Source organism: Physeter macrocephalus, chromosome 14 (genome assembly GCF_002837175.3).
Source record: "Physeter macrocephalus isolate SW-GA chromosome 14, ASM283717v5, whole genome shotgun sequence".
Classification (NCBI taxonomy): Eukaryota; Metazoa; Chordata; class Mammalia; order Artiodactyla; family Physeteridae; genus Physeter; species Physeter macrocephalus.
In genome coordinates this window covers 88,684,709-88,708,200 of record NC_041227.1, presented here as the reverse complement: position 1 = coordinate 88,708,200, position 23,492 = coordinate 88,684,709, and the positions used below count along the sequence as shown (strand labels likewise).

The 23,492-nt window shown below is 43.3% G+C and overlaps 1 protein-coding gene across 1 annotated transcript in view; it reads right to left on the bottom strand.

The window, feature by feature from the left end:
• The window catches only part of MYH10 (myosin heavy chain 10), a 129,613-nt gene extending 106,121 nt beyond the window's left edge, over positions 1-23,492 (bottom strand). The window contains exons 1-2 of the mRNA XM_028500033.2: positions 23,337-23,492; positions 9,748-9,775 (exon numbers count right to left, since the gene is read on the bottom strand). Coding sequence (XP_028355834.1) covers positions 9,748-9,775; positions 23,337-23,418 — 110 coding nt within the window. The 5' untranslated portion in view covers positions 23,419-23,492. The remainder of the gene's footprint in view (positions 1-9,747; positions 9,776-23,336) is intronic.

Sequence of the window (23,492 nt, the reverse complement as noted above, 5' to 3'; positions counted from 1 at the left end):
TTTTCAAACTCTCTCGCGCGCGCGCGCGCGCGCACGCACACACACACACGCGCACACACACACACACACACACACCGCCCCCGTCATTCCTCAACTGCCATCAGGCTTCGACCTCCCTCCCCACCCCCCAGTGCACCTCAGTCGACCACCGCCAGCCTCCTGCTCTAGCGCTAAATCCCACGCCCGTGGTTCTGTATATTTCACTCAATCTCAAGGGCGTCTGACATGCTGACCCATTCTGTGGCCCACGGTTTGAGCGTCTCCGCGGCGTCTCACCCTCTTCCCCCACCCTTGAAGGTCGCCCCTCCCGGGGATCCCACACTCTGAGGCGACCTCACTCACCGTGTGGCTGCCGTCACCCAGGCCGCCGGCTCTGCATTCCGGGCACAGCTCCGACTCCACGTTCACGGGGCCAACGGCCCAGTGACAGCTCCGCTCCGGAGAGCCGCAGGCACCTCAAAGTCGGTGTCCTCCACCAAACTCCTTGCCTTCCACGCCGAACCTGTTCCTCCACCGAACTCCCTACATCCTGAGACTGGCACAACGCCAGCCTCTCTGAGCTCCCCTTTCTCAGGCGTGTAAATCACCGAGTCCCGCTGGGCCTGTCTCCTAAACTAACCTCCACCCGAGATCCACCCGCTTTCCTCTGGCTCCACGACCACCTCTCCACCTGAAGTCACTTGCATCCCTCACGGAGCTAACGCGACAGCCTCCCACCTGGTCTTCGCGTGTTCACGCTTCCCCGTGCAATCTCCCCACCGTAGCCAGCACGACCTTCCTAACGTGCCAATCTGACCACTTCCTGCCATGGGTTCTGTTCAATCCTGACTCTCCAGCACTTCACACACACAGCACACAGGCGCGTGATAATAATGCTTCCTGGGTGGTACGGGTAAATTCCCAAGATGTCCAAGAGGTCAACACTTGGACAAACAAACTAAAGATGTAAGTTTCACAGATTAACGTTATGAAATGTGTGAGAAGCCCAGTTTGACAACCAAAGAGTAACACCAAATTTAAGCAACTTATATATTGTAGTCTTAAAAAAACAACTACAAGGTTTACATCGAACTCTTTAAGTGACTGCTCTCCCTTCCCCCTCCCCCCATACAAAAAAATAATGGCTTTTACTTTCCAACAGAATCGAAAAGAAGTCTGAATGTTCAACATTTACTTACGTGCAAAGAATTGACTGGTCCTCACGATCTACAAAACAAAACAAAACAAACAAACAAAAAAAGAAAGTGACCATTTGCCTGCTTTTTAAAAAATATGATATAATAATAAAGTTGCAGTGATAGCCTCTAAAATACGCTGCTGCTCTCAGGTCAAGTTAACTCTTCCCAACCCTATTATGTATTATACAGTCCTAAATCCAGTCAAGTTCATCATTCTAATGCCAGATTCTCTGGGGTAGATAACAATCCAGGCTCAGATGACTGTACACGTCTGATCAACCAGGACTCTCCAGGCCGGCTGCCCATCAGAGTCAACTGGGAAGTTTTATAAAAACGAACTCCGCAGAGCTCCACCTCCACCTTCAGGGGGAGGGACTGAAAACCCCTTTTTAAGTAGGTTCCCCAGGTGATTCTGATGCAGGGCCAGGTTTGGAAACCACTGCCTTTCGAGAAAACCCACCACCAGAGAGGAATCATCATTAATTTGACCTTAAAGGAGAAAAAACCCCAAAAAGTGTCAAACACCGAGTGGAAAAGAAGATTGAAGGAGGATAAACATGAGGTTTAACCACTGTCTCAAGTCAGAACGTTAGATACACCAAAAATAACGAAAGGACGTATGATGAAAAAAATCTAACATGATTTTAAAGTGATGAATGATTTAAGTATTCATACTCAGCTCAATTTTTCACCTGAAAAGGTGAAATGCAAACCCACGTGTAGTCCAAGGACAAAACCACCTGTGTAGGATGTATGACTTCCAATCACTTATGAGCATCATTATCTCTACTTTACAGACGAGAATGTTCTTTGAGGAAGTCAATCCTCCAGTCACATAGCTACTGGCAGGACAAGGATGCAGGTGAGAACCCAGGCCTGTCTGCCTCCAGTGCCTGTGTCCTCAACACTCCCGACCAAGACTGTCACTGCCTCAAAAGGAACTGCGGTCACGAGGGCCTGGCCCAGGTAGCATTTCCGTCGCTCCCTAGGCTGTGCTTGCTTTTCCATCAGAAAAGCCATCACGTGCCCAATGAAGGTCTCACAGTAGTTCAGGAATAGATAACCTCCATCAAAGAGAAATGAAGAGTTCCTCCACTACGTCATACTCTTTTCATATAATATTATTAAAAGAAACAAATCCATTCACATACTCTGTGTATAAACTGAGTTATAGCAAGAGCATATTACTGCCCGGCCCCTTGAGTCTAATTTAATTCCTAATAATAGCTCCTAACCACTGTTTTCTCCTTCTTTCTGGCTGCCATGGGCAGCATAGTTGATGTCTGCCCCTTTACTGGTTCACCTTCCCAGGGACGTGCCATCTCCTTTCTTTGGCATGTCCTTCCCGGATCCATGACCACTTGGATTACCTCCACCTGCCCTTCGTGCTCAGCTCAGCTGTATCTCCTCTGAGAAGCCTCCCCAGATCCTCTTCCTCAGGCTCCTCCCTGTTTCCTTCTTTTGACCACAGCATTCTGGAGTTAGACAAACGATACTGCCAACTGCCTGCCCCACCAGCATGTGCTGCCTGAGATCACAGACTGTCTTGCTTCTTTATTCCCAGAATTAACAGTCAGCCATCCCTCCACTGAGAGAACCCAGTACAAGGAGCCAGGCCGGGCACTGGCAAGGCACCGGGAACTGGAATCTTCTGTCCTAGTTCCAGCCCCACCACAAACTGCCCACAGATCTATAAATGAGGCATTGATTCCTTGCTGGTCTCGGGTTCTTCACCTATAAAACTAGGATTTTACCAAGTTTTTGCATATTATTCACTCTAAACATGAACCCTCACACCCCAAATTCTCCTGGTCTGAGCAACGTCTATAGAACTCCACTTCATAGTTTACAATGGACTTTATACTCTAAAAACCTATAAATATAACCAGACACAGCCTTATAGTGACATTTATGGGAAATAACTTCATGTTCAAAAATGCAACTAGCCTTCTAAAGAGTAGAGACTCATTTGATAGCTCAGTTATTTTCCAAAGCACCTTTCAAAAAACACATACGGAGGTACTCAATAAATCCATGTTGAATTAAATCATATTTTCAACAGTGAAAAAGGTTTCAAATCAGTCACCTCAGGTCCTACCTTAAAAAACTAGAAAAGCACAAATTAAATGCAAAATAAGTAGAAGAAAAAATGATAAGGAACAGAAATCAATGAAATGGGAAACAGGAAAACAAAAAACAAGTGACCAAATGCTGGTCCTTTGAGATCGATGAAATTGATAAATCTCTAGACAAAATGATCAGGTATAAGACACAAATTACCAATATCCGGAATAAGAAAGGGAAAACCACTATAGATCCCAGAAATACTGAAAGGACAATAAGGAAATATTAGGAACCACTTTCTGCCAAAAAATTTGACAACTAGGATGAATGGGATAATTTCTTTAAAAGACATAAACTACTAAAGTTCACTCAAGAAGAAACAATAACCTAAACAGACGTAGAAAAGACATACAATAAAACAACATCCATTCATGAGTAAAAACAAAAACAAAAAACTCAGCAAACTAGGAATACAAGGGAACTTCAACAACTTGATAAAGGGCATCTACAAAACACCTACAGACAGTTAACATCATCCTTAATGGTGAAAACTGAATGCTGTCCCCCTGAGACCAGGAATAAGACAAGGATGTCTGTTCTCACACCTATTCAACATCACAAAGAAGAAAAATAATTAAAAGCAGAGATTTGAAAAGGAGGAAATAACAATGTCTCTATTTGTAGAGGACATAATTGTCTATAGAGATAATCCCAAAGAATCCACCAAAAAACCTTTCAGATTAAGTGACTCTTGCAAGGTTGCAAAATATGTCAATATATATTTTAAAAATAACATTTCTATATATTAATAGTGAACAATTGGAAATTAAAAATTTTAAAGTTCCATTTAACACTACTAAAAACAGGAAATGCTTAGTTATACTAGGGGATATGTTATACTTAGATATAAATCTAACAAAGTATGTGCAAGATCTATATACTAAAGACTATAAAATACTGATGAAATAAATTAAAGATCTACATAAATAGAGAGATAAACCATGTTCATGGATTGGAAGACTCAAAACTATTGTCAATTCTGCTCTAATTGTTCTATAGAGTCAATGCAATCCAATCAAAATGTGAAGAGTGGGACCTTTTTTAGAAAATGACAAGCTGATTTCTATAATTTATATTGAAAGACAAAGCAAATAGAATAGAGAAAATAATTTTTAAAGAATGATGGTGGAAAATACACTATTTGATTTCAAGATTTACTATATGGCTATTGTAACCAAGACAGTATTATACCTGCAAAAGGACAGACATACAGATCAAAGGAATTGAGAATCCTCACAAAGGCAATTCACTGGAGAAAAAAATTGTCTTCTCAACAAATGGTGCCAAGATCAACTGGATATCCACATGCAAAACGATGATCTTCAATCCATACCTTGCACCATACATGAAAATTAACTCAAGATGGATCACAGATTGAGTGGGAAAAAATTGCAAATCACTTACCCAATAAAGGACTTGTAACTAAAAAGGACAAAGAATTCTCAAAAATGAGTAATAAGAAAACAAACCACCCGATTTTTTTTAATGGTCAAAAGATTTGGACACTTCACCGAAGAAGACATACAGGTGGCATAAGCACATCAAAAGATGCTTAATATCATTAGTCACTAGGGAAATGCAATTTAAGACCACAATGAAATATCACTACACACTTTATCAGAGAGACCACAGTTTAATAAAAAACTGACAATACCAAGTGCTGACAGGATGCAGAACTGGAACTCTCATCCATTGCTAGTAAGGTTGAAAAATGGCACAGCCATTTGGAAAAAGTTTGGTAATTTCTTATAAAGTTCAACATACACCTACTATGTGACAGAGCAATCCTACTCCTAGGTATTGAGCCAAATGAAATTAAAACTCAAAAAACCTGTATACAAATGTTTCTAGTGTCTTAACTGCCAAGAACTGGAAACTATCTAAATGCCCTTCGAATGGTAAGTGAATAAATAAACTGTGGAACATGCATCCAATGGAATACTACTCAGAACTAAAAAGGAGTGAAGTATTGGTGGATGACGCTCAAATGTACTATGTTAGTGAAAGAAGCCACCCTCAAAAGGCTAACCTGTGTATGATTACATGGTGTTCTGGAAAAGGCAAAACTACAGTGACAAAGGGAAAAAAAATCAGTGGTTGCCATGGACTAGAGGGGAGGGAATTACTGTAAGGAGAGTGTAGAAATTTGGGGGGAAGATAGAACTGTTCTCTATCTTGATTGTAGTTACACAACTATATGCATTTGTCCAAAGTCAAAAAACTATGCACTAAAAAGGCTGAATATTACTGTATGCAAATGACACCGGCTGGGCCCGTGAGCCATGGCCGCTGAGCCTGCGCGTCCGGAGCCTGTGCTCCGCAACGGGAGAGGCCACAACAGTGAGAGGCCCGCGTACCGCAAACAAAAAAAAACAAGACCCACACGACCTAAATAGGTAATGAATTGCCGTCTATAAAAAAAAAAAAGGGGGGGCCTGATGAGGGGAAATCCGTGTGGGCTGGAACTGACTGTACCGACGGGCATATTTCCTCTCCGTGGAGGGAGAAAGAGGCTAAAAGGCAAGGAAGTCAGCCAGGATCCACCAAGATGGGCCAGATAGTAGGTGCTGGGCAGGGCTAGGACAAGACAGGAGAAATATGAAACGAGGTGGCAACCAGAAATAGGGATATGAAAGAGAGCGGGGAGCCCAGACACAGGGCAAGATTTAAACCTTGAGTCTGGAAACACACAGCGTTGATGTCGGAAAGAAGGATATTGGGAGACACATCTCGTCTGTGTAGGAATAAAGGTTAATTTTTAGGCATGTTGAGTTTAAACTGGCATTTATTCCCCACTTCACACCCTGTGCTCCACGTAAGACCAAATTACCTGGAATTGCCTGACACCATTTCTCACCCGCTGTCCCCTATGCCTGGAAGGTTCACTGATTCTTTAAGAAGTCCTGAGGGACTGTGACAAGGAGGAGGGTCTAGAAACTCACCTGGCTGCATGGCTGCCCACCTGAGCTAGAAATCCCCTAGAAGCCAGTAAGGACAGCAGCCACGGCTGCTGCCTCCCAAAGGCCCAAGTCCCCCGCGCCCCTTCCCCAATGCACCAGGGCCCAGAGGTGAGCTCTGCAGGGGAGCCTTCAGACTCACAGCCCTGCCAGCCTTGTTCACCGCCTCAAAGGTCGTTCCTCTGCTCTCATATTGTGTTTTCTTTCTCCTGATCCCAAACCCCATTATTTCCTGCTCCCGCCCCCCTCTCCTCCTCTGTGCTCTCTGGGCCCGCCGTCCCACAGTGTGCAAAGTCACCCACGTTCTCCGTGTCCTCACCGAACACTCCCTCCTCCGCTGGCCTTGCTCCGCATCACACACCTGCACACGTACCTGATCAGGAAGAAAGTCAGGGCATCCTCCTCACCCTCCCTCACGTCGCTCCCAGGCCCTCTTGTTATAAAGCCTCTATCCCTCGGCCCCGCCCCTCTGAGGTCACATACAGCCATAACGGTTGTTCTGACACTTGGATTTATTCTGTCTAGTAAGAGCATTAAAAACAAACAAAAACCTCCATTCCCGTTTCAAGAAAGCAAGCACTTTTTATTCCAAAAAAAAAAAAAGGAAGGGTCTTAGAATAAAGGACATTCCTCTAAGTGAAATAGTTTAGCTTTTTGAAGGGCTTCCTGGAGGCCACCATCCTCACACTATCACTCGTGTGTGTGTGTGTGTGTGTGTGTGTGTGTGTGGTCAAGCCTCTCCTCTCCTCACGTCAGTGACACACACCCCAACCCAGGCCCCTTGGCTCCTTGATACCTTCAGCCCCGACGACGCCCTGCTCCCCCTCTGCGTCGGCTGCCCACTCCTGTGGCCACACCGAGGTGTCCCCATCGCGTCACCTGCGGCCACACTGCCTACTCCTCCTGCCCCTTCTGCTCCGGTGTCCCCAGGAGGACCTGTCCTCTAGTTCTCTGACCCAACTCCTTCCTCCCTATCTATCCCCCCTCGTTTGCCCATATCCCAGGCAGGGTCCATCGTGACAGTTTCTCTGGCCAATGTCCTCAGTTCTCTCATTTCAGTGACCCCCCATCTGCACCCACTTACAAAAACTGTCCCAGCTTTTGTTGGATTGAATCTGGTTCCATTCCAACACCCTTGTGGGGGATGGTCCACGGCAACGGCCCCAACTGTTTCACATCCTGCTGTACCTACCCCCTTGGCCAGTGTTTCCCACACTGACCTTGGCCTTGGCCACACATCTGGCTTGGGAATGGGGCGGCAGCAAGCGTGCACAATCTTATGCACTGGAGCTCGCTCTCCTGCTGCTCTTGGCACCCGTCACCATGTTAAAACCAGGGCTGGCCTGCTGGGGAATTAAAGGACCTACAACCAGGGCACCCCGGCCAGCCAGCCAGCAACTCCTCCCTTCCCCACCCCCCCGTCCCAGGTGAGACAGCTCAGCCTGGCCCCGCTCAGCAGAAAGGCCCAGCTGAGTCCAACCCAACTGCTGGGAAAACTGCTTTAAGTCATTAAGTGTCAGGGTAGTTTATGGTTTAAGAAAAGCTAGTTCAGGGGCTTCCCTGGTGGCAGTGGTTAAGAATCCACCTGTCAATGCAGGGGGACACGGGTTTGTGCCCTGGTCTAGGAAGAGCCTACATGCTGTGGAGCAACTAAAGCCCTGCGCCACAACCACTGAGCCTGCAATCTAGAGCCCGCAAGCCACAACTACTGAGCCCGCGTGCCACAACTACTGAAGCCCACGTGCCTGGAGCCCGTGCTCTGCAACAAGAGAAGCCACCGCAACGAGAAGCCCGCACACCGCAACGAAGAGCAGCCCCCGCTCGCCGCAACCAGAGAAAGCCCATGAGCAGCAACGAAGACCCAACGCAGCCAAAAATAAATAAAATAAATAAATTTATTTAAAAAATAAATAAACGTATATTGATTCGTATAACTCAGAGGCTAAACAATGCTGGAAGAAAATTTACACAACAGGGAGAGTAGTGTCAGCTATTTCTGCTTCTCCCCTCCTCCATCTTATTAACACCAAAGTTTCTCTTTACGGGAAGGAGAAGCCACGAGATGGGAACTTTCTCAATTCCCAGCCTCCCTGTCACTCTAGAGGCCTCGCGTGCCCCCAGGTCCCGGCCCGACACCCACCCCATGCCCTCCGCTCCCCTCAGTTCTCTCTGCCCTGCCCACCCCCCCATCTCCCTCTACAGCATTTAACCTCTTCCACATTAAACACACCATCAAAAACAACAAAAGTCGATTTCTCACCACTAATCCACTGCTGCAATTTTCACTTTCTCAAGCCCTGTGGAAGTAGCAGGTCTACACTTGGCTTTTTGATTATTTTTTAAACTTTTTCGCGCGCGCGCGCACACACACACACACACACACACCGCCCCCGTCATTCCTCAACTGCCATCAGGCTTCGACCTCCCTCCCCACCCCCCAGTGCACCTCAGTCGACCACCGCCAGCCTCCTGCTCTAGCGCTAAATCCCACGCCCGTGGTTCTGTATATTTCACTCAATCTCAAGGGCGTCTGACATGCTGACCCATTCTGTGGCCCACGGTTTGAGCGTCTCCGCGGCGTCTCACCCTCTTCCCCCACCCTTGAAGGTCGCCCCTCCCGGGGATCCCACACTCTGAGGCGACCTCACTCACCGTGTGGCTGCCGTCACCCAGGCCGCCGGCTCTGCATTCCGGGCACAGCTCCGACTCCACGTTCACGGGGCCAACGGCCCAGTGACAGCTCCGCTCCGGAGAGCCGCAGGCACCTCAAAGTCGGTGTCCTCCACCAAACTCCTTGCCTTCCACGCCGAACCTGTTCCTCCACCGAACTCCCTACATCCTGAGACTGGCACAACGCCAGCCTCTCTGAGCTCCCCTTTCTCAGGCGTGTAAATCACCGAGTCCCGCTGGGCCTGTCTCCTAAACTAACCTCCACCCGAGATCCACCCGCTTTCCTCTGGCTCCACGACCACCTCTCCACCTGAAGTCACTTGCATCCCTCACGGAGCTAACGCGACAGCCTCCCACCTGGTCTTCGCGTGTTCACGCTTCCCCGTGCAATCTCCCCACCGTAGCCAGCACGACCTTCCTAACGTGCCAATCTGACCACTTCCTGCCATGGGTTCTGTTCAATCCTGACTCTCCAGCACTTCACACACACAGCACACAGGCGCGTGATAATAATGCTTCCTGGGTGGTACGGGTAAATTCCCAAGATGTCCAAGAGGTCAACACTTGGACAAACAAACTAAAGATGTAAGTTTCACAGATTAACGTTATGAAATGTGTGAGAAGCCCAGTTTGACAACCAAAGAGTAACACCAAATTTAAGCAACTTATATATTGTAGTCTTAAAAAAACAACTACAAGGTTTACATCGAACTCTTTAAGTGACTGCTCTCCCTTCCCCCTCCCCCCATACAAAAAAATAATGGCTTTTACTTTCCAACAGAATCGAAAAGAAGTCTGAATGTTCAACATTTACTTACGTGCAAAGAATTGACTGGTCCTCACGATCTACAAAACAAAACAAAACAAACAAACAAAAAAAGAAAGTGACCATTTGCCTGCTTTTTAAAAAATATGATATAATAATAAAGTTGCAGTGATAGCCTCTAAAATACGCTGCTGCTCTCAGGTCAAGTTAACTCTTCCCAACCCTATTATGTATTATACAGTCCTAAATCCAGTCAAGTTCATCATTCTAATGCCAGATTCTCTGGGGTAGATAACAATCCAGGCTCAGATGACTGTACACGTCTGATCAACCAGGACTCTCCAGGCCGGCTGCCCATCAGAGTCAACTGGGAAGTTTTATAAAAACGAACTCCGCAGAGCTCCACCTCCACCTTCAGGGGGAGGGACTGAAAACCCCTTTTTAAGTAGGTTCCCCAGGTGATTCTGATGCAGGGCCAGGTTTGGAAACCACTGCCTTTCGAGAAAACCCACCACCAGAGAGGAATCATCATTAATTTGACCTTAAAGGAGAAAAAACCCCAAAAAGTGTCAAACACCGAGTGGAAAAGAAGATTGAAGGAGGATAAACATGAGGTTTAACCACTGTCTCAAGTCAGAACGTTAGATACACCAAAAATAACGAAAGGACGTATGATGAAAAAAATCTAACATGATTTTAAAGTGATGAATGATTTAAGTATTCATACTCAGCTCAATTTTTCACCTGAAAAGGTGAAATGCAAACCCACGTGTAGTCCAAGGACAAAACCACCTGTGTAGGATGTATGACTTCCAATCACTTATGAGCATCATTATCTCTACTTTACAGACGAGAATGTTCTTTGAGGAAGTCAATCCTCCAGTCACATAGCTACTGGCAGGACAAGGATGCAGGTGAGAACCCAGGCCTGTCTGCCTCCAGTGCCTGTGTCCTCAACACTCCCGACCAAGACTGTCACTGCCTCAAAAGGAACTGCGGTCACGAGGGCCTGGCCCAGGTAGCATTTCCGTCGCTCCCTAGGCTGTGCTTGCTTTTCCATCAGAAAAGCCATCACGTGCCCAATGAAGGTCTCACAGTAGTTCAGGAATAGATAACCTCCATCAAAGAGAAATGAAGAGTTCCTCCACTACGTCATACTCTTTTCATATAATATTATTAAAAGAAACAAATCCATTCACATACTCTGTGTATAAACTGAGTTATAGCAAGAGCATATTACTGCCCGGCCCCTTGAGTCTAATTTAATTCCTAATAATAGCTCCTAACCACTGTTTTCTCCTTCTTTCTGGCTGCCATGGGCAGCATAGTTGATGTCTGCCCCTTTACTGGTTCACCTTCCCAGGGACGTGCCATCTCCTTTCTTTGGCATGTCCTTCCCGGATCCATGACCACTTGGATTACCTCCACCTGCCCTTCGTGCTCAGCTCAGCTGTATCTCCTCTGAGAAGCCTCCCCAGATCCTCTTCCTCAGGCTCCTCCCTGTTTCCTTCTTTTGACCACAGCATTCTGGAGTTAGACAAACGATACTGCCAACTGCCTGCCCCACCAGCATGTGCTGCCTGAGATCACAGACTGTCTTGCTTCTTTATTCCCAGAATTAACAGTCAGCCATCCGTCCACTGAGAGAACCCAGTACAAGGAGCCAGGCCGGGCACTGGCAAGGCACCGGGAACTGGAATCTTCTGTCCTAGTTCCAGCCCCACCACAAACTGCCCACAGATCTATAAATGAGGCATTGATTCCTTGCTGGTCTCGGGTTCTTCACCTATAAAACTAGGATTTTACCAAGTTTTTGCATATTATTCACTCTAAACATGAACCCTCACACCCCAAATTCTCCTGGTCTGAGCAACGTCTATAGAACTCCACTTCATAGTTTACAATGAACTTTATACTCTAAAAACCTATAAATATAACCAGACACAGCCTTATAGTGACATTTATGGGAAATAACTTCATGTTCAAAAATGCAACTAGCCTTCTAAAGAGTAGAGACTCATTTGATAGCTCAGTTATTTTCCAAAGCACCTTTCAAAAAACACATACGGAGGTACTCAATAAATCCATGTTGAATTAAATCATATTTTCAACAGTGAAAAAGGTTTCAAATCAGTCACCTCAGGTCCTACCTTAAAAAACTAGAAAAGCACAAATTAAATGCAAAATAAGTAGAAGAAAAAATGATAAGGAACAGAAATCAATGAAATGGGAAACAGGAAAACAAAAAACAAGTGACCAAATGCTGGTCCTTTGAGATCGATGAAATTGATAAATCTCTAGACAAAATGATCAGGTATAAGACACAAATTACCAATATCCGGAATAAGAAAGGGAAAACCACTATAGATCCCAGAAATACTGAAAGGACAATAAGGAAATATTAGGAACCACTTTCTGCCAAAAAATTTGACAACTAGGATGAATGGGATAATTTCTTTAAAAGACATAAACTACTAAAGTTCACTCAAGAAGAAACAATAACCTAAACAGACGTAGAAAAGACATACAATAAAACAACATCCATTCATGAGTAAAAACAAAAACAAAAAACTCAGCAAACTAGGAATACAAGGGAACTTCAACAACTTGATAAAGGGCATCTACAAAACACCTACAGACAGTTAACATCATCCTTAATGGTGAAAACTGAATGCTGTCCCCCTGAGACCAGGAATAAGACAAGGATGTCTGTTCTCACACCTATTCAACATCACAAAGAAGAAAAATAATTAAAAGCAGAGATTTGAAAAGGAGGAAATAACAATGTCTCTATTTGTAGAGGACATAATTGTCTATAGAGATAATCCCAAAGAATCCACCAAAAAACCTTTCAGATTAAGTGACTCTTGCAAGGTTGCAAAATATGTCAATATATATTTTAAAAATAACATTTCTATATATTAATAGTGAACAATTGGAAATTAAAAATTTTAAAGTTCCATTTAACACTACTAAAAACAGGAAATGCTTAGTTATACTAGGGGATATGTTATACTTAGATATAAATCTAACAAAGTATGTGCAAGATCTATATACTAAAGACTATAAAATACTGATGAAATAAATTAAAGATCTACATAAATAGAGAGATAAACCATGTTCATGGATTGGAAGACTCAAAACTATTGTCAATTCTGCTCTAATTGTTCTATAGAGTCAATGCAATCCAATCAAAATGTGAAGAGTGGGACCTTTTTTAGAAAATGACAAGCTGATTTCTATAATTTATATTGAAAGACAAAGCAACTAGACTAGAGAAAATAATTTTTAAAGAATGATGGTGGAAAATACACTATTTGATTTCAAGATTTACTATATGGCTATTGTAACCAAGACAGTATTATACCTGCAAAAGGACAGACATACAGATCAAAGGAATTGAGAATCCTCACAAAGGCAATTCACTGGAGAAAAAAATTGTCTTCTCAACAAATGGTGCCAAGATCAACTGGATATCCACATGCAAAACGATGATCTTCAATCCATACCTTGCACCATACATGAAAATTAACTCAAGATGGATCACAGATTGAGTGGGAAAAAATTGCAAATCACTTACCCAATAAAGGACTTGTAACTAAAAAGGACAAAGAATTCTCAAAAATGAGTAATAAGAAAACAAACCACCCGATTTTTTTTAATGGTCAAAAGATTTGGACACTTCACCGAAGAAGACATACAGGTGGCATAAGCACATCAAAAGATGCTTAATATCATTAGTCACTAGGGAAATGCAATTTAAGACCACAATGAAATATCACTACACACTTTATCAGAGAGACCACAGTTTAATAAAAAACTGACAATACCAAGTGCTGACAGGATGCAGAACTGGAACTCTCATCCATTGCTAGTAAGGTTGAAAAATGGCACAGCCATTTGGAAAAAGTTTGGTAATTTCTTATAAAGTTCAACATACACCTACTATGTGACAGAGCAATCCTACTCCTAGGTATTGAGCCAAATGAAATTAAAACTCAAAAAACCTGTATACAAATGTTTCTAGTGTCTTAACTGCCAAGAACTGGAAACTATCTAAATGCCCTTCGAATGGTAAGTGAATAAATAAACTGTGGAACATGCATCCAATGGAATACTACTCAGAACTAAAAAGGAGTGAAGTATTGGTGGATGACGCTCAAATGTACTATGTTAGTGAAAGAAGCCACCCTCAAAAGGCTAACCTGTGTATGATTACATGGTGCTCTGGAAAAGGCAAAACTACAGTGACAAAGGGAAAAAAAGTCAGTGGTTGCCATGGACTAGAGGGGAGGGAATTACTGTAAGGAGAGTGTAGAAATTTGGGAGGAAGATAGAACTGTTCTCTATCTTGATTGTAGTTACACAACTATATGCATTTGTCCAAAGTCAAAAAACTATGCACTAAAAAGGCTGAATATTACTGTATGCAAATGACACCTTACTAAAATTGTATATATTTAGTTTTCCCATCCAGCAACATGCTGTGCCTCTACATTTAAGACTTTTAAAAAGTTCTGCGATTTCTTATTCAGGTTCTGCCTATTTTTGTTTACTGCCACCATATATATTTTTGGCTAAAGAATAAGTACATCTTTAAACTTATCACCCAGTGAAATCACTGTTTCATCCCCTCACTAACCCTTTCACTCTGATGCCTGTACCCTCTTAGTTTTCTTTATAGCACTTATCAATATGATATTGTCTTTATTTATTTTCCTGTATCTTCAATGAGATAACAGTTCTCTAACACAATCACTAGAAGGGTTTTCCTACATTTGACAGCTTCTCAGGGTAAGGAGTGTTACTGTCTCCCACTGCCTGTATTCCCACATTCTAAGATTCAGTACATAAATTCAAGGCAACTGTAATTCATTATAAAACATTCCTTTTCCTGGCATAAAATAATGCCCTTTGTCCCTGTTTCTGCTGTGACGTCTACTTTAGACTTGAGATGACTTTAGCTGATGCTCCCTTTTTGTACCCATTTGGCCGAGGAAATGCCCATCATTGCACTGCTAGTATTTGTCTACTTTGAGATGTCTCTCTTGTAAGGGGCATATGATTATATTAGGTTCTGTTATTTATAGGGGGTTAAAAGTATTTATATTTACCGCTGTATTTGGTGTTACCTGTTTTCTGACCTTTTGAAGCCTTCCTTGATGTTTCTTTAAAACGATGGTTTGTTTCCCTTGCTTTTCTTTCTCCTAAGGTAAGAAACTTGTATCCAGTTTCAACATTTTTCAAAAAGAATCCTTTAACCTACGTTTTAAAGGTTCATCACATTTTGATGTATATCAGTCCTAGTCTTAAAAGACTTATTCTTAAAACGAGAGAGGGGTAGTATATGTGCTTACTATACTAGGACATCCCTTCGTGTGTCAGACATCATTTCAAGACTGCTGCTCGCGATTCCACTGTATAAATGAGCCATCCTTTTAAGTAATTACTTATTCGTAAAACAGTTGGTTATTTCCAGTGTTTCTCAGGAAGCTACTGGAGGTTATTCTCCATCCAAAATAACAGCATATGGGATCCATAAATTACGAAATACAACCACGGAAAGAAGCAAGGAGGAATTTCCCGCTGGTCCAGTGGTTAGGACTCTGTGCTTCCACTGCAGGGGGCACGGGTTTGATCCCTGGTAGGGGAACTAAGCTCCCGCATGCCCCAAGGCGAGGCCAAAAATAAAACCCACACGCACAAAAAACACACATACCCTTAAAACACACATACCCTTTGATCCAGCAGTCCACAGAAAGAAGCAAGGAATTTCCAGAGTGCAGGTGAAGGCAAGTCTGAAGACCACTAAGTACAGACTGGAGGATAAAGGGTCCCCGGAGGTATGTCTCCAAGGGAGGAAAGACACTGATCAATTACGTGACACATGTCTACCTATTGAAAGAAGACTTGTAGTTCTGTCAAATCAATGTAGTAATTGCAGAACTACTCTGTTCCCCCAAAATAGGAAAATTACTAACCCCAGGGAAAACAGCAAATTGTGTTAAGAAAGGAAATGTGATCATAGGAGAAATAGTTTAAATGTTGAATACGAAAATGGCCAAAAAAATGTTGATTTGACTCCTGTCAGGAAGATGGGGGCAGGCAGTTAAAAACTCTTCTTTCATAATAGGAAGTCTATAGAAAACACTGGAAGTTAAAAAAAAAAAAAAGAAAAGAAAGAATATCACAAGCCTGTTACTTAGAAATATATACATATACAAGAAGAAACAGATTAAAATATGATTTCCTCTAAAGAGGAAATCCAGAATGGGCAGGGGTAGGACAGGTATCTCGTTTCTTTTTCAATAATGTAAGCCTTGCTGTACGGTGTGTTTGCTTGTTTCAACTATCTTCACGTATTACTTTTTAACAAAAAGTAAAAAGTAATTTAAGCATTCAAAGTTCTTTGACAATTTCTGATCTTGATGTTATCCAGACTATTCTACATTGTTTAACGGTCTAAAACCATTTAGATAACACAGGAATTATCTAGTCCTTGAGATGTGATAGACTCCACCACTAAAATTATCTGGGCCTTGTGTCTTTTAGACATAAAGGTAAAACCTCTGACAATCTTTACCATTTCTCCCACTTGCACTGTTCTAAGTTTTCCACCTTATTCTGAGTCAATTTTGTCTCTGTTTATAGTGTTATAAAACCTTTATTCTTTCTGGTGGTTCTCTCTTAGTCACACTTGCCAAATGTTTGTCTATTTTACGGTCTTTTTGTGGAACCGGTTCAAGTTTTACTTAACAATTTTACGTTTTTCCTCTTGTTTAGGTTCATTCCATGTTGTACTTTTTAAAAAATTGAGGTATAACTGACGTAACGTTATACTGGTTCCAGGTGTACAACACAATGATTCAATATTTGTATATACTGTAAAATGATCACCACAGGAAGTCTTAAGTTAACATCCAGGCTGTACTTTTTTTTTTTTTTTTTTTTTTTGCGGTACGCGGGCCTCTCGCTGCTGTGGCCTCTCCCGTTGAGGAGCACAGGCTCCGGACGCGCAGGCGCGGCGGCCGTGGCTCACGGGCCCAGCCGCTCCGCGGCACGTGGGATCCTCCCGGACCGGGGCACGAGCCCGCGTCCCCTGCATCGGCAGGCGGATTCTCAACCACTGCGCCACCAGGGAAGCCCAGGCTGTACTTTTAAAGAACTTCTTTTGTGTGTGTGAAATGACACACAGAAAAGCTCATGAGACAATATAGCTTAATAAATTATCATAAAGTTGTCTTTTATCTACCTTGTGAGTAAAAAGGCTTGTATATAAATTTTTGTTTACTAATAAAAATATTTATAGCTATGAATTCTTTCTTAAAGCAGTTTTTGCCTTAAGCCGTCAATTGTTTACATGTGATATTTTGTTGTGGTTAACTGCTAAAGAATCTGTAATAGCAGTTTTGATTTCTCCTTTTACCAAAAGAGCCATATAGATGAATGGCTAACAGCAAAAACAGTAAGAAGAACACATTAAACGACACCCCCACAAAACAGACCCAGGTGGAAATCTGTTAATACCTCGTCTTACTGCACTGTGGTCAGAGAATGTGGACTGATCTGAGATTTTTAGTGGTGACTTAGCATCAAAATTACAAGCCAAGGTTGTAAATGTTCTTTCTGCTTGATGGGCAGTAGTACTGTATATACATTTTCCAATTCAATCTTGCTAAATTGTGTTGATCGCATTCTTTATATGCTTTCTTTTCCCTACTTATCTCAAATTCTGAGAGAAACACATTAAAGCTCCCTCTATAATTGTGGGTCACATTTCCCCTGTATTTCCAATAGCTGTTGTTTTAAATATGTGACACAATATCAACGGTATAAATGTAAGCATTATCTGAGTCTTCTAGAGAATTATGTCACACTGTTCCTCTCTTAAATCTCCCATCTCTGCCCCCTCCTCCTCACCCTCAGCTGGGACCCCGCTTCACCTTTCCCTGAGAAAACAGGAGCGTTTTCACAAGTTCCTACCACCAACCATATCTACCCACCAACCGGCAGGTGCTTTCAAGAAACCTGGCTGTGAAGGGAAGGAGAGGATGGAAGGGAGAATTTTCTTTCTTAAAGTAGTGGGGAAAACTTCAGCACATTTAATGCTAACATTAGGAGCCTCTAAAGAGGGAAGCAGAAGACAGTCAACGCTGTGAGCTTCCTGAGACAGATTCCTAGGAGAGATGGGATGGGTGTCGGAGGTGAAGGAGCGGGGAAGACTGCCTTCACAGGAGCGGGCGCCGGACAGGACGGTTTGTCAATCTGGCTCAGGAAGCTGCGGCGGCTCCTCTCTGGTGGCTTCTAATTTCTCCATGGATCAGGGAAAGACGCCACCAGCTGGGGAGGAGAAGGGGACACAGGGACCTAGGGAGCTGAAGTGGGCGGGGGCTTGAGACAATCATTAGGGAGAGTGAGGTTATAATCTTAATAGACAATCAGGGAAGGATTCGCAAGCAGTGTTCTGCGTGGAATCTGGGCTCGTGGTCACGAAATTAACAGGAGTAGTGACCTGTGCAGCTGTATGAACAGAAGACTCCGGAGGCATCCGCAACCCAAGTAAGAGCCTTACAAAAAGACAAATATCTCGACTGACCTAGGGTGAGAATTTTGCCAAATAAGTATAACAAAAGAACAAAGGGACAGGGGGCGTAGGACACTGAGAGAAGACGCCGAAATGACAGACTATGAAATCTAAACCACACAAGGAAGAAAGTCAAGGCAGTACTGATAATCCACAGGGGAAAAGGAGAACAGCGTTCGGACCCAAGATCTAAATGGAGTCAAAGAACACGGTCGGGAGGCTTGCTGACTGAACTGCCAGGACGGAAGGATTCTGCAACAGAATTTCTGAAATATTTGAAAAATAAGATCCCTTCAGAAGGTGGCACAGTCTAGGGTGTCAGCAGCGTAAGTCAGAAGAGAAGAAGATTAAGAGAAGATTAAGAGACCGGGGGCTGGCTGTTCACGAAAAACTAGGAAGTAACACAGGGTTATGGCAGGGCTTGAGGCAGGGAGGCAACGACGACGTGTTGGGGGCCAGACCCGCTAAGGAGGCAGGGGAGGAGGAGGGAGGAGGGGAGCCCAGAAGAAAGCTGCTACAAGCCATGAGGGGCAGTGTTTTCAAGGGGTAAAGACTGTTAATAGTCCAGCAGATGCACTGCGAGCAAGGACACTGACCCCATCTCCCAGCGCACAGGATCGGAGTGGGAGGGCCCATACTCGGGGGAAAGCCTAAAGCCCAGAGAAAAAGAAAACACTTGACGAAGACATTGAACACATAGGGAAGTTTGCACATCACAGAGTGGGAGTTACCTAAGGCAGAAATGAAAAGGGAGCATTACGGAGACGAAGATGTGACCGGGAAAGAAAAGAACAAGGAGACGTGGATTTCATTCTAAGACTCCAGGAAGAAGGTAGAATCTCAGGTCTTAGATATGCATGGGGGCCCCTGCAACTACTGTTAACAGCAAAATGTGCCTTTACATCTGTCTAGGTCAACAGAAGGTGGCTGGCAGTGTTGGCTGCTACTGAGTGGAAGCTGGCTGGGGTGGACGGCCACGGGGAGGGGCAGAGGAGGAGCACGCAGGGTGCCGGGGGAGCCTGGAATGTTAATAGCCTGAGGTCCCCTCGCATGATTACCTACCGGGCACAGGTCTCAGTGTGCTGCGTTCGGTTTCTAACACGCAGGACTGCAAATGAGAAGTATGAGCCCACTGACGCCCTCTCCACCGAGATCACCTGATGTTGCCCTATCCACACCATGCTGTGTTAGACCAGGCAAGTGTCTCCTTTCAAGATTCCTGCCTGGCACTTAGTGAACCCTCTCAGTTTCAAGACTCAAGTCCTTCTTCAGCTCTGGTGAACTTTTTCAAAACTCTCACTTCTCTCGTGGCCCCTGAGAGTCTGTACCATGTCTACAGATACGTAGAGCATATACCGTGTTTCCTACTCTTTCTGCCATAATTTCCATCAGTTTCTTTTTGTTGTGTATTCTGGAAGAACTCCTTGAGTCGGTCTTCTAAGTCATTGCTTTAGTCCAATTATGTCAATTCTGCTATCCCATGCTTTCAGAGTTGGTGATTTTTGCAAGCAAGTTTGTGTCCAAGAACTCTACTTTCATGCATGCAGTCAATGAATATTTCTTGAACAACTACTACGTGCCAGGCACACTCTGCATTTTTTTTTTTAAGTCCCACTGGTTGTTTTTTTGGGGGGCCGCGCCATGCGGCATGTTGTGAGCTTCATTCCCTAACCAGGGATCGAACCTACGCCCCCTGCGCTGGGAGCACGGAGTCTTAACCACTGGACCACCAGGGAAGTCCCTCTGCGTGTTGTGGATGCAATATCCCCTAGAATCTAAAGTTAAGAAAAAAAAGTTAAGCTCTCGTCTGCTTTTTGTGTTAAAAAAAACAAACTCTGTTCAGTAGGACCATCTGCTCTGAATCCTCCACATGGTCCCCTGTCAAGCTACAGGTCCTCTTCGTAGGCCCACTGACGTTGAGCTATTTGCTCCTGTTTGTAATTGAAAACCTAGATGCATGAGCACGGGTGGCTGGTCTGAGCTTCTTGAGCAGTTGCATGTTGTTGGCTGCTGCCCGACTGCTCTAGCACACGTCCCGCCCCACTGTGTTGTATCCTGTATCAGCAGGTAGCCCCCTACTTACAGAACAAAATACAGTGGAGGTTAGAGTGGGTTTTTTTTTGGTTTTTACTGTCTGTTTTAAATTATTATGTAATCACATCTATCAACTAATTCTTTTAACTTTCACGTGGCAGTTTATGATTGTGGATAAGAATGTGTCACGTTGTCTTGGTTTTGAACCCTCGTTCATACCTCTTACTATTTACATTTTCTTGGTCAAGTTATTTAACTTTTTGTGCCTCAGCAAGATAGGGACAGTAATTCTATTAACTTTACAGGATTGTTGTGGATTCAATAATACACATAGGGCTTCCCTGGTGGCGCAGCGGTTGAGAGTCCGCCTGCCGATGCGGGGGACGCGGGTTCGTGCCCCGGTCCGGGAGGATCCCACGTGCCGCGCAGCGGCTGGGCCCGTGAGCCGTGGCCGCTGAGCCTGCGCGTCCGGAGCCTGTGCTCCGCAACGGGAGAGGCCCGCGTACCGCAAAAAAACAAAACAAAACAAAACAAAAAAAAACCACATAAGGCATTTAGCCCAGTGCCTGGCACATAATAATATTCAATACAGGTTCATTCTAGCATTAGTGATGATACTAATAATACCATATACTGGTAAGCCACATCTTCCTCACTCTGTATTCATATAGTTGGTTTGGAAACCCAGTAGTGGGGCATTAACATCTATCCCTCTTAACTAGAGTCAATTCACCATTCAACCTGTCAAGAGCTTTAAAAAACTCTGTTTCTTTTCATCAAATGCATTTCTTTTTCCTCCCAGTTTCATGTCATCTACAAATTTTACAGGCATGCATCCTACGTCTTCAAGTATATTGATTAGAATGTTGCAAAGGGCACAAACCCCTTGGTGCACACCCTGACGCCTGGCCAACCTCTATAATTAATCAGCATCTCAGGCACAACTTTGCAGCATCCAACCACGAGGAGATCACAGGGACCATGGAACACCATGGAGAAGTCCTAATTCTCTGCTAACACTGTCTACTATATTTCCCTTCCTACTCAGTGTAAAATAATGTGAGGAATATTTTCATGCTGTTTCTAGACTATTAACAGTAGATTCTAGAATCTTTCCTGGCAGGTATAGTAAGCTCAAGAGTGGGAGCTCTTGAGCTTAATATAAAGGGGAGCTTCTTCCTCTTTTTTAAAAATTAGAATTATATAATGTGAGACCATCCCAGCCTTCTGGAAACTCCTGTTCTACACAATACTTCAAAGAACAGGGGTTCGGTAATCTCAGTTGTGAGAATGTATTTGTTTAGAAGAGAAAATACGGATTCAACGAGAGGAGGAGTGTACTTTGGTCAATTTCTTCTCCCATATAAGGCAGTTTGCTCATTCATACACATACTTTTCTGCGTGTAAAGATCATTCTTCTTAATGGAGACACAGAATGAGACACAAAACAAAAAGCTGATGATTTTCCTTCTCTATCACCTGACTGCAATTTATCACAGTCACGGCCATTTCTTAACATTCTTGGCTCTGAACCTAAGAAAGGGTTATTAAATTGAATCTTTTTAAAGCCTAAGCTCATTTTGGACTCTGAACCTCTTCTTACCTATCTATGCCACTATTCTAGTCCTAAAGCACTTCCTGTTTGCCTCCGAGGACCTGGTATGTAAGAAGCCTCCAAATGATACCTGAGTAGGAAATGGGTATTAACTCCCTCACACTATCCTTTAGACCCAGCACCCAGGCAGCCTTTCCAGGACCTGAGATTTGTTGACAGGTGGATGCTGCATACGCTGCTTCCTGAAGACCTCGTAGATTTTATTTTACTTTACAGAATTCGTTTTTTCAAAAATAAAAGGAGAGAGAGGGAGAGTTACTATAGAAGATTTCACATAGTGCTAGGAAGTCCCACGTTTAAATGCAGTCTTGTTGACAGGTCCTACTGTATAACACAGAGAACTATATTCAGTATCCTATGATAAACCATAATGGAAAAGAATAGGAAAAAGAATACATAAGGGAGTTCCCTGGCGGTCTAGTAGTTAGGGGCCACTGGGGTCACTGCTGGGGCCCAGGTTCAATCCCTGGTCAGGGAACTGAGATTCCACAAACCACGTGGAGTGACCAAAATAAAAATTAAAAGAGAAAGAAAAAAGAAAAAGAACATGTATATGTATAACTGAATCACTTTGTTGTACACCAGAAATTAACACAACATTGTAAATCAAACTAGACCCCAAGAAAATTAAAATTTAAAAGGAATAAAAATAAATGCAGTCTTGTTACACAATAATGTTAAATGCATTCAAAACTGCTCCGTTCTAGTTTTCAAAAAAAATTCCTCCATAAATCATTGTGTCTGAAGCCATAATTCCAATTAAGGACTCTTCAAACTTATATTTCATTCAAAACCCAAAAAGAAAACAATCAAAATCCACCAGCTCCACACATGTTGTTTAACTTCTGCTGTGTCCTTTTTCATGCATTTAAATAAAAAATATTTTATAACCTTTCTTTCCCCAAAGATGCATCCACCTTTTCTATTATTCTTCCTGCTGGTTTTAAAAACTAATGCCGTAGAGCTTTGATTACACTGGCTTGTGGTGGAGAGATCAAATATATATAAAAACTAGATGCTTCTTAAGAGAAAAATTAACATGAAGTATTTATGAAGCACCAAGCATACTTACCGGATGCCTATAGAAAATGGCCATATTGGGCTTCCCTGGTGGCGCAATGGTTGCGCGTCCGCCTGCCGATGCAGGGGAACCGGGTTCGCGCCCCGGTCTGGGAGGAACCACAAAAAAAAAAAAAAAAAAAAAAAAAAAAAAAAAAAAAAAGAAAATGGCCATATTGCCTAGTCTAATCTTAAGAATTCATAATTTTTCTACAATAAACACCTATCACTTTTCTTTTTAATCTTAAAAAAAAAAAGTAAAGCCCTCTGTAGAAAAGATTGAGACATTCTAAAAAAAACCGCATTCCATTTAAGAAATTCTGAGTAGTATTCTAACATTTCCAGTTACCTTGAAGCATGCATCTGTAAGCAGATTCAGATATGGCATAGATGTGTGGAGGCATCTCGTGACGTTTCTTCCCTCTGTACATTTCAATAATATTCTCAGAGTAAATGGGAAGATTCTTGTAAGGATTTATGACTACACAGAAGAGTCCAGAATAGG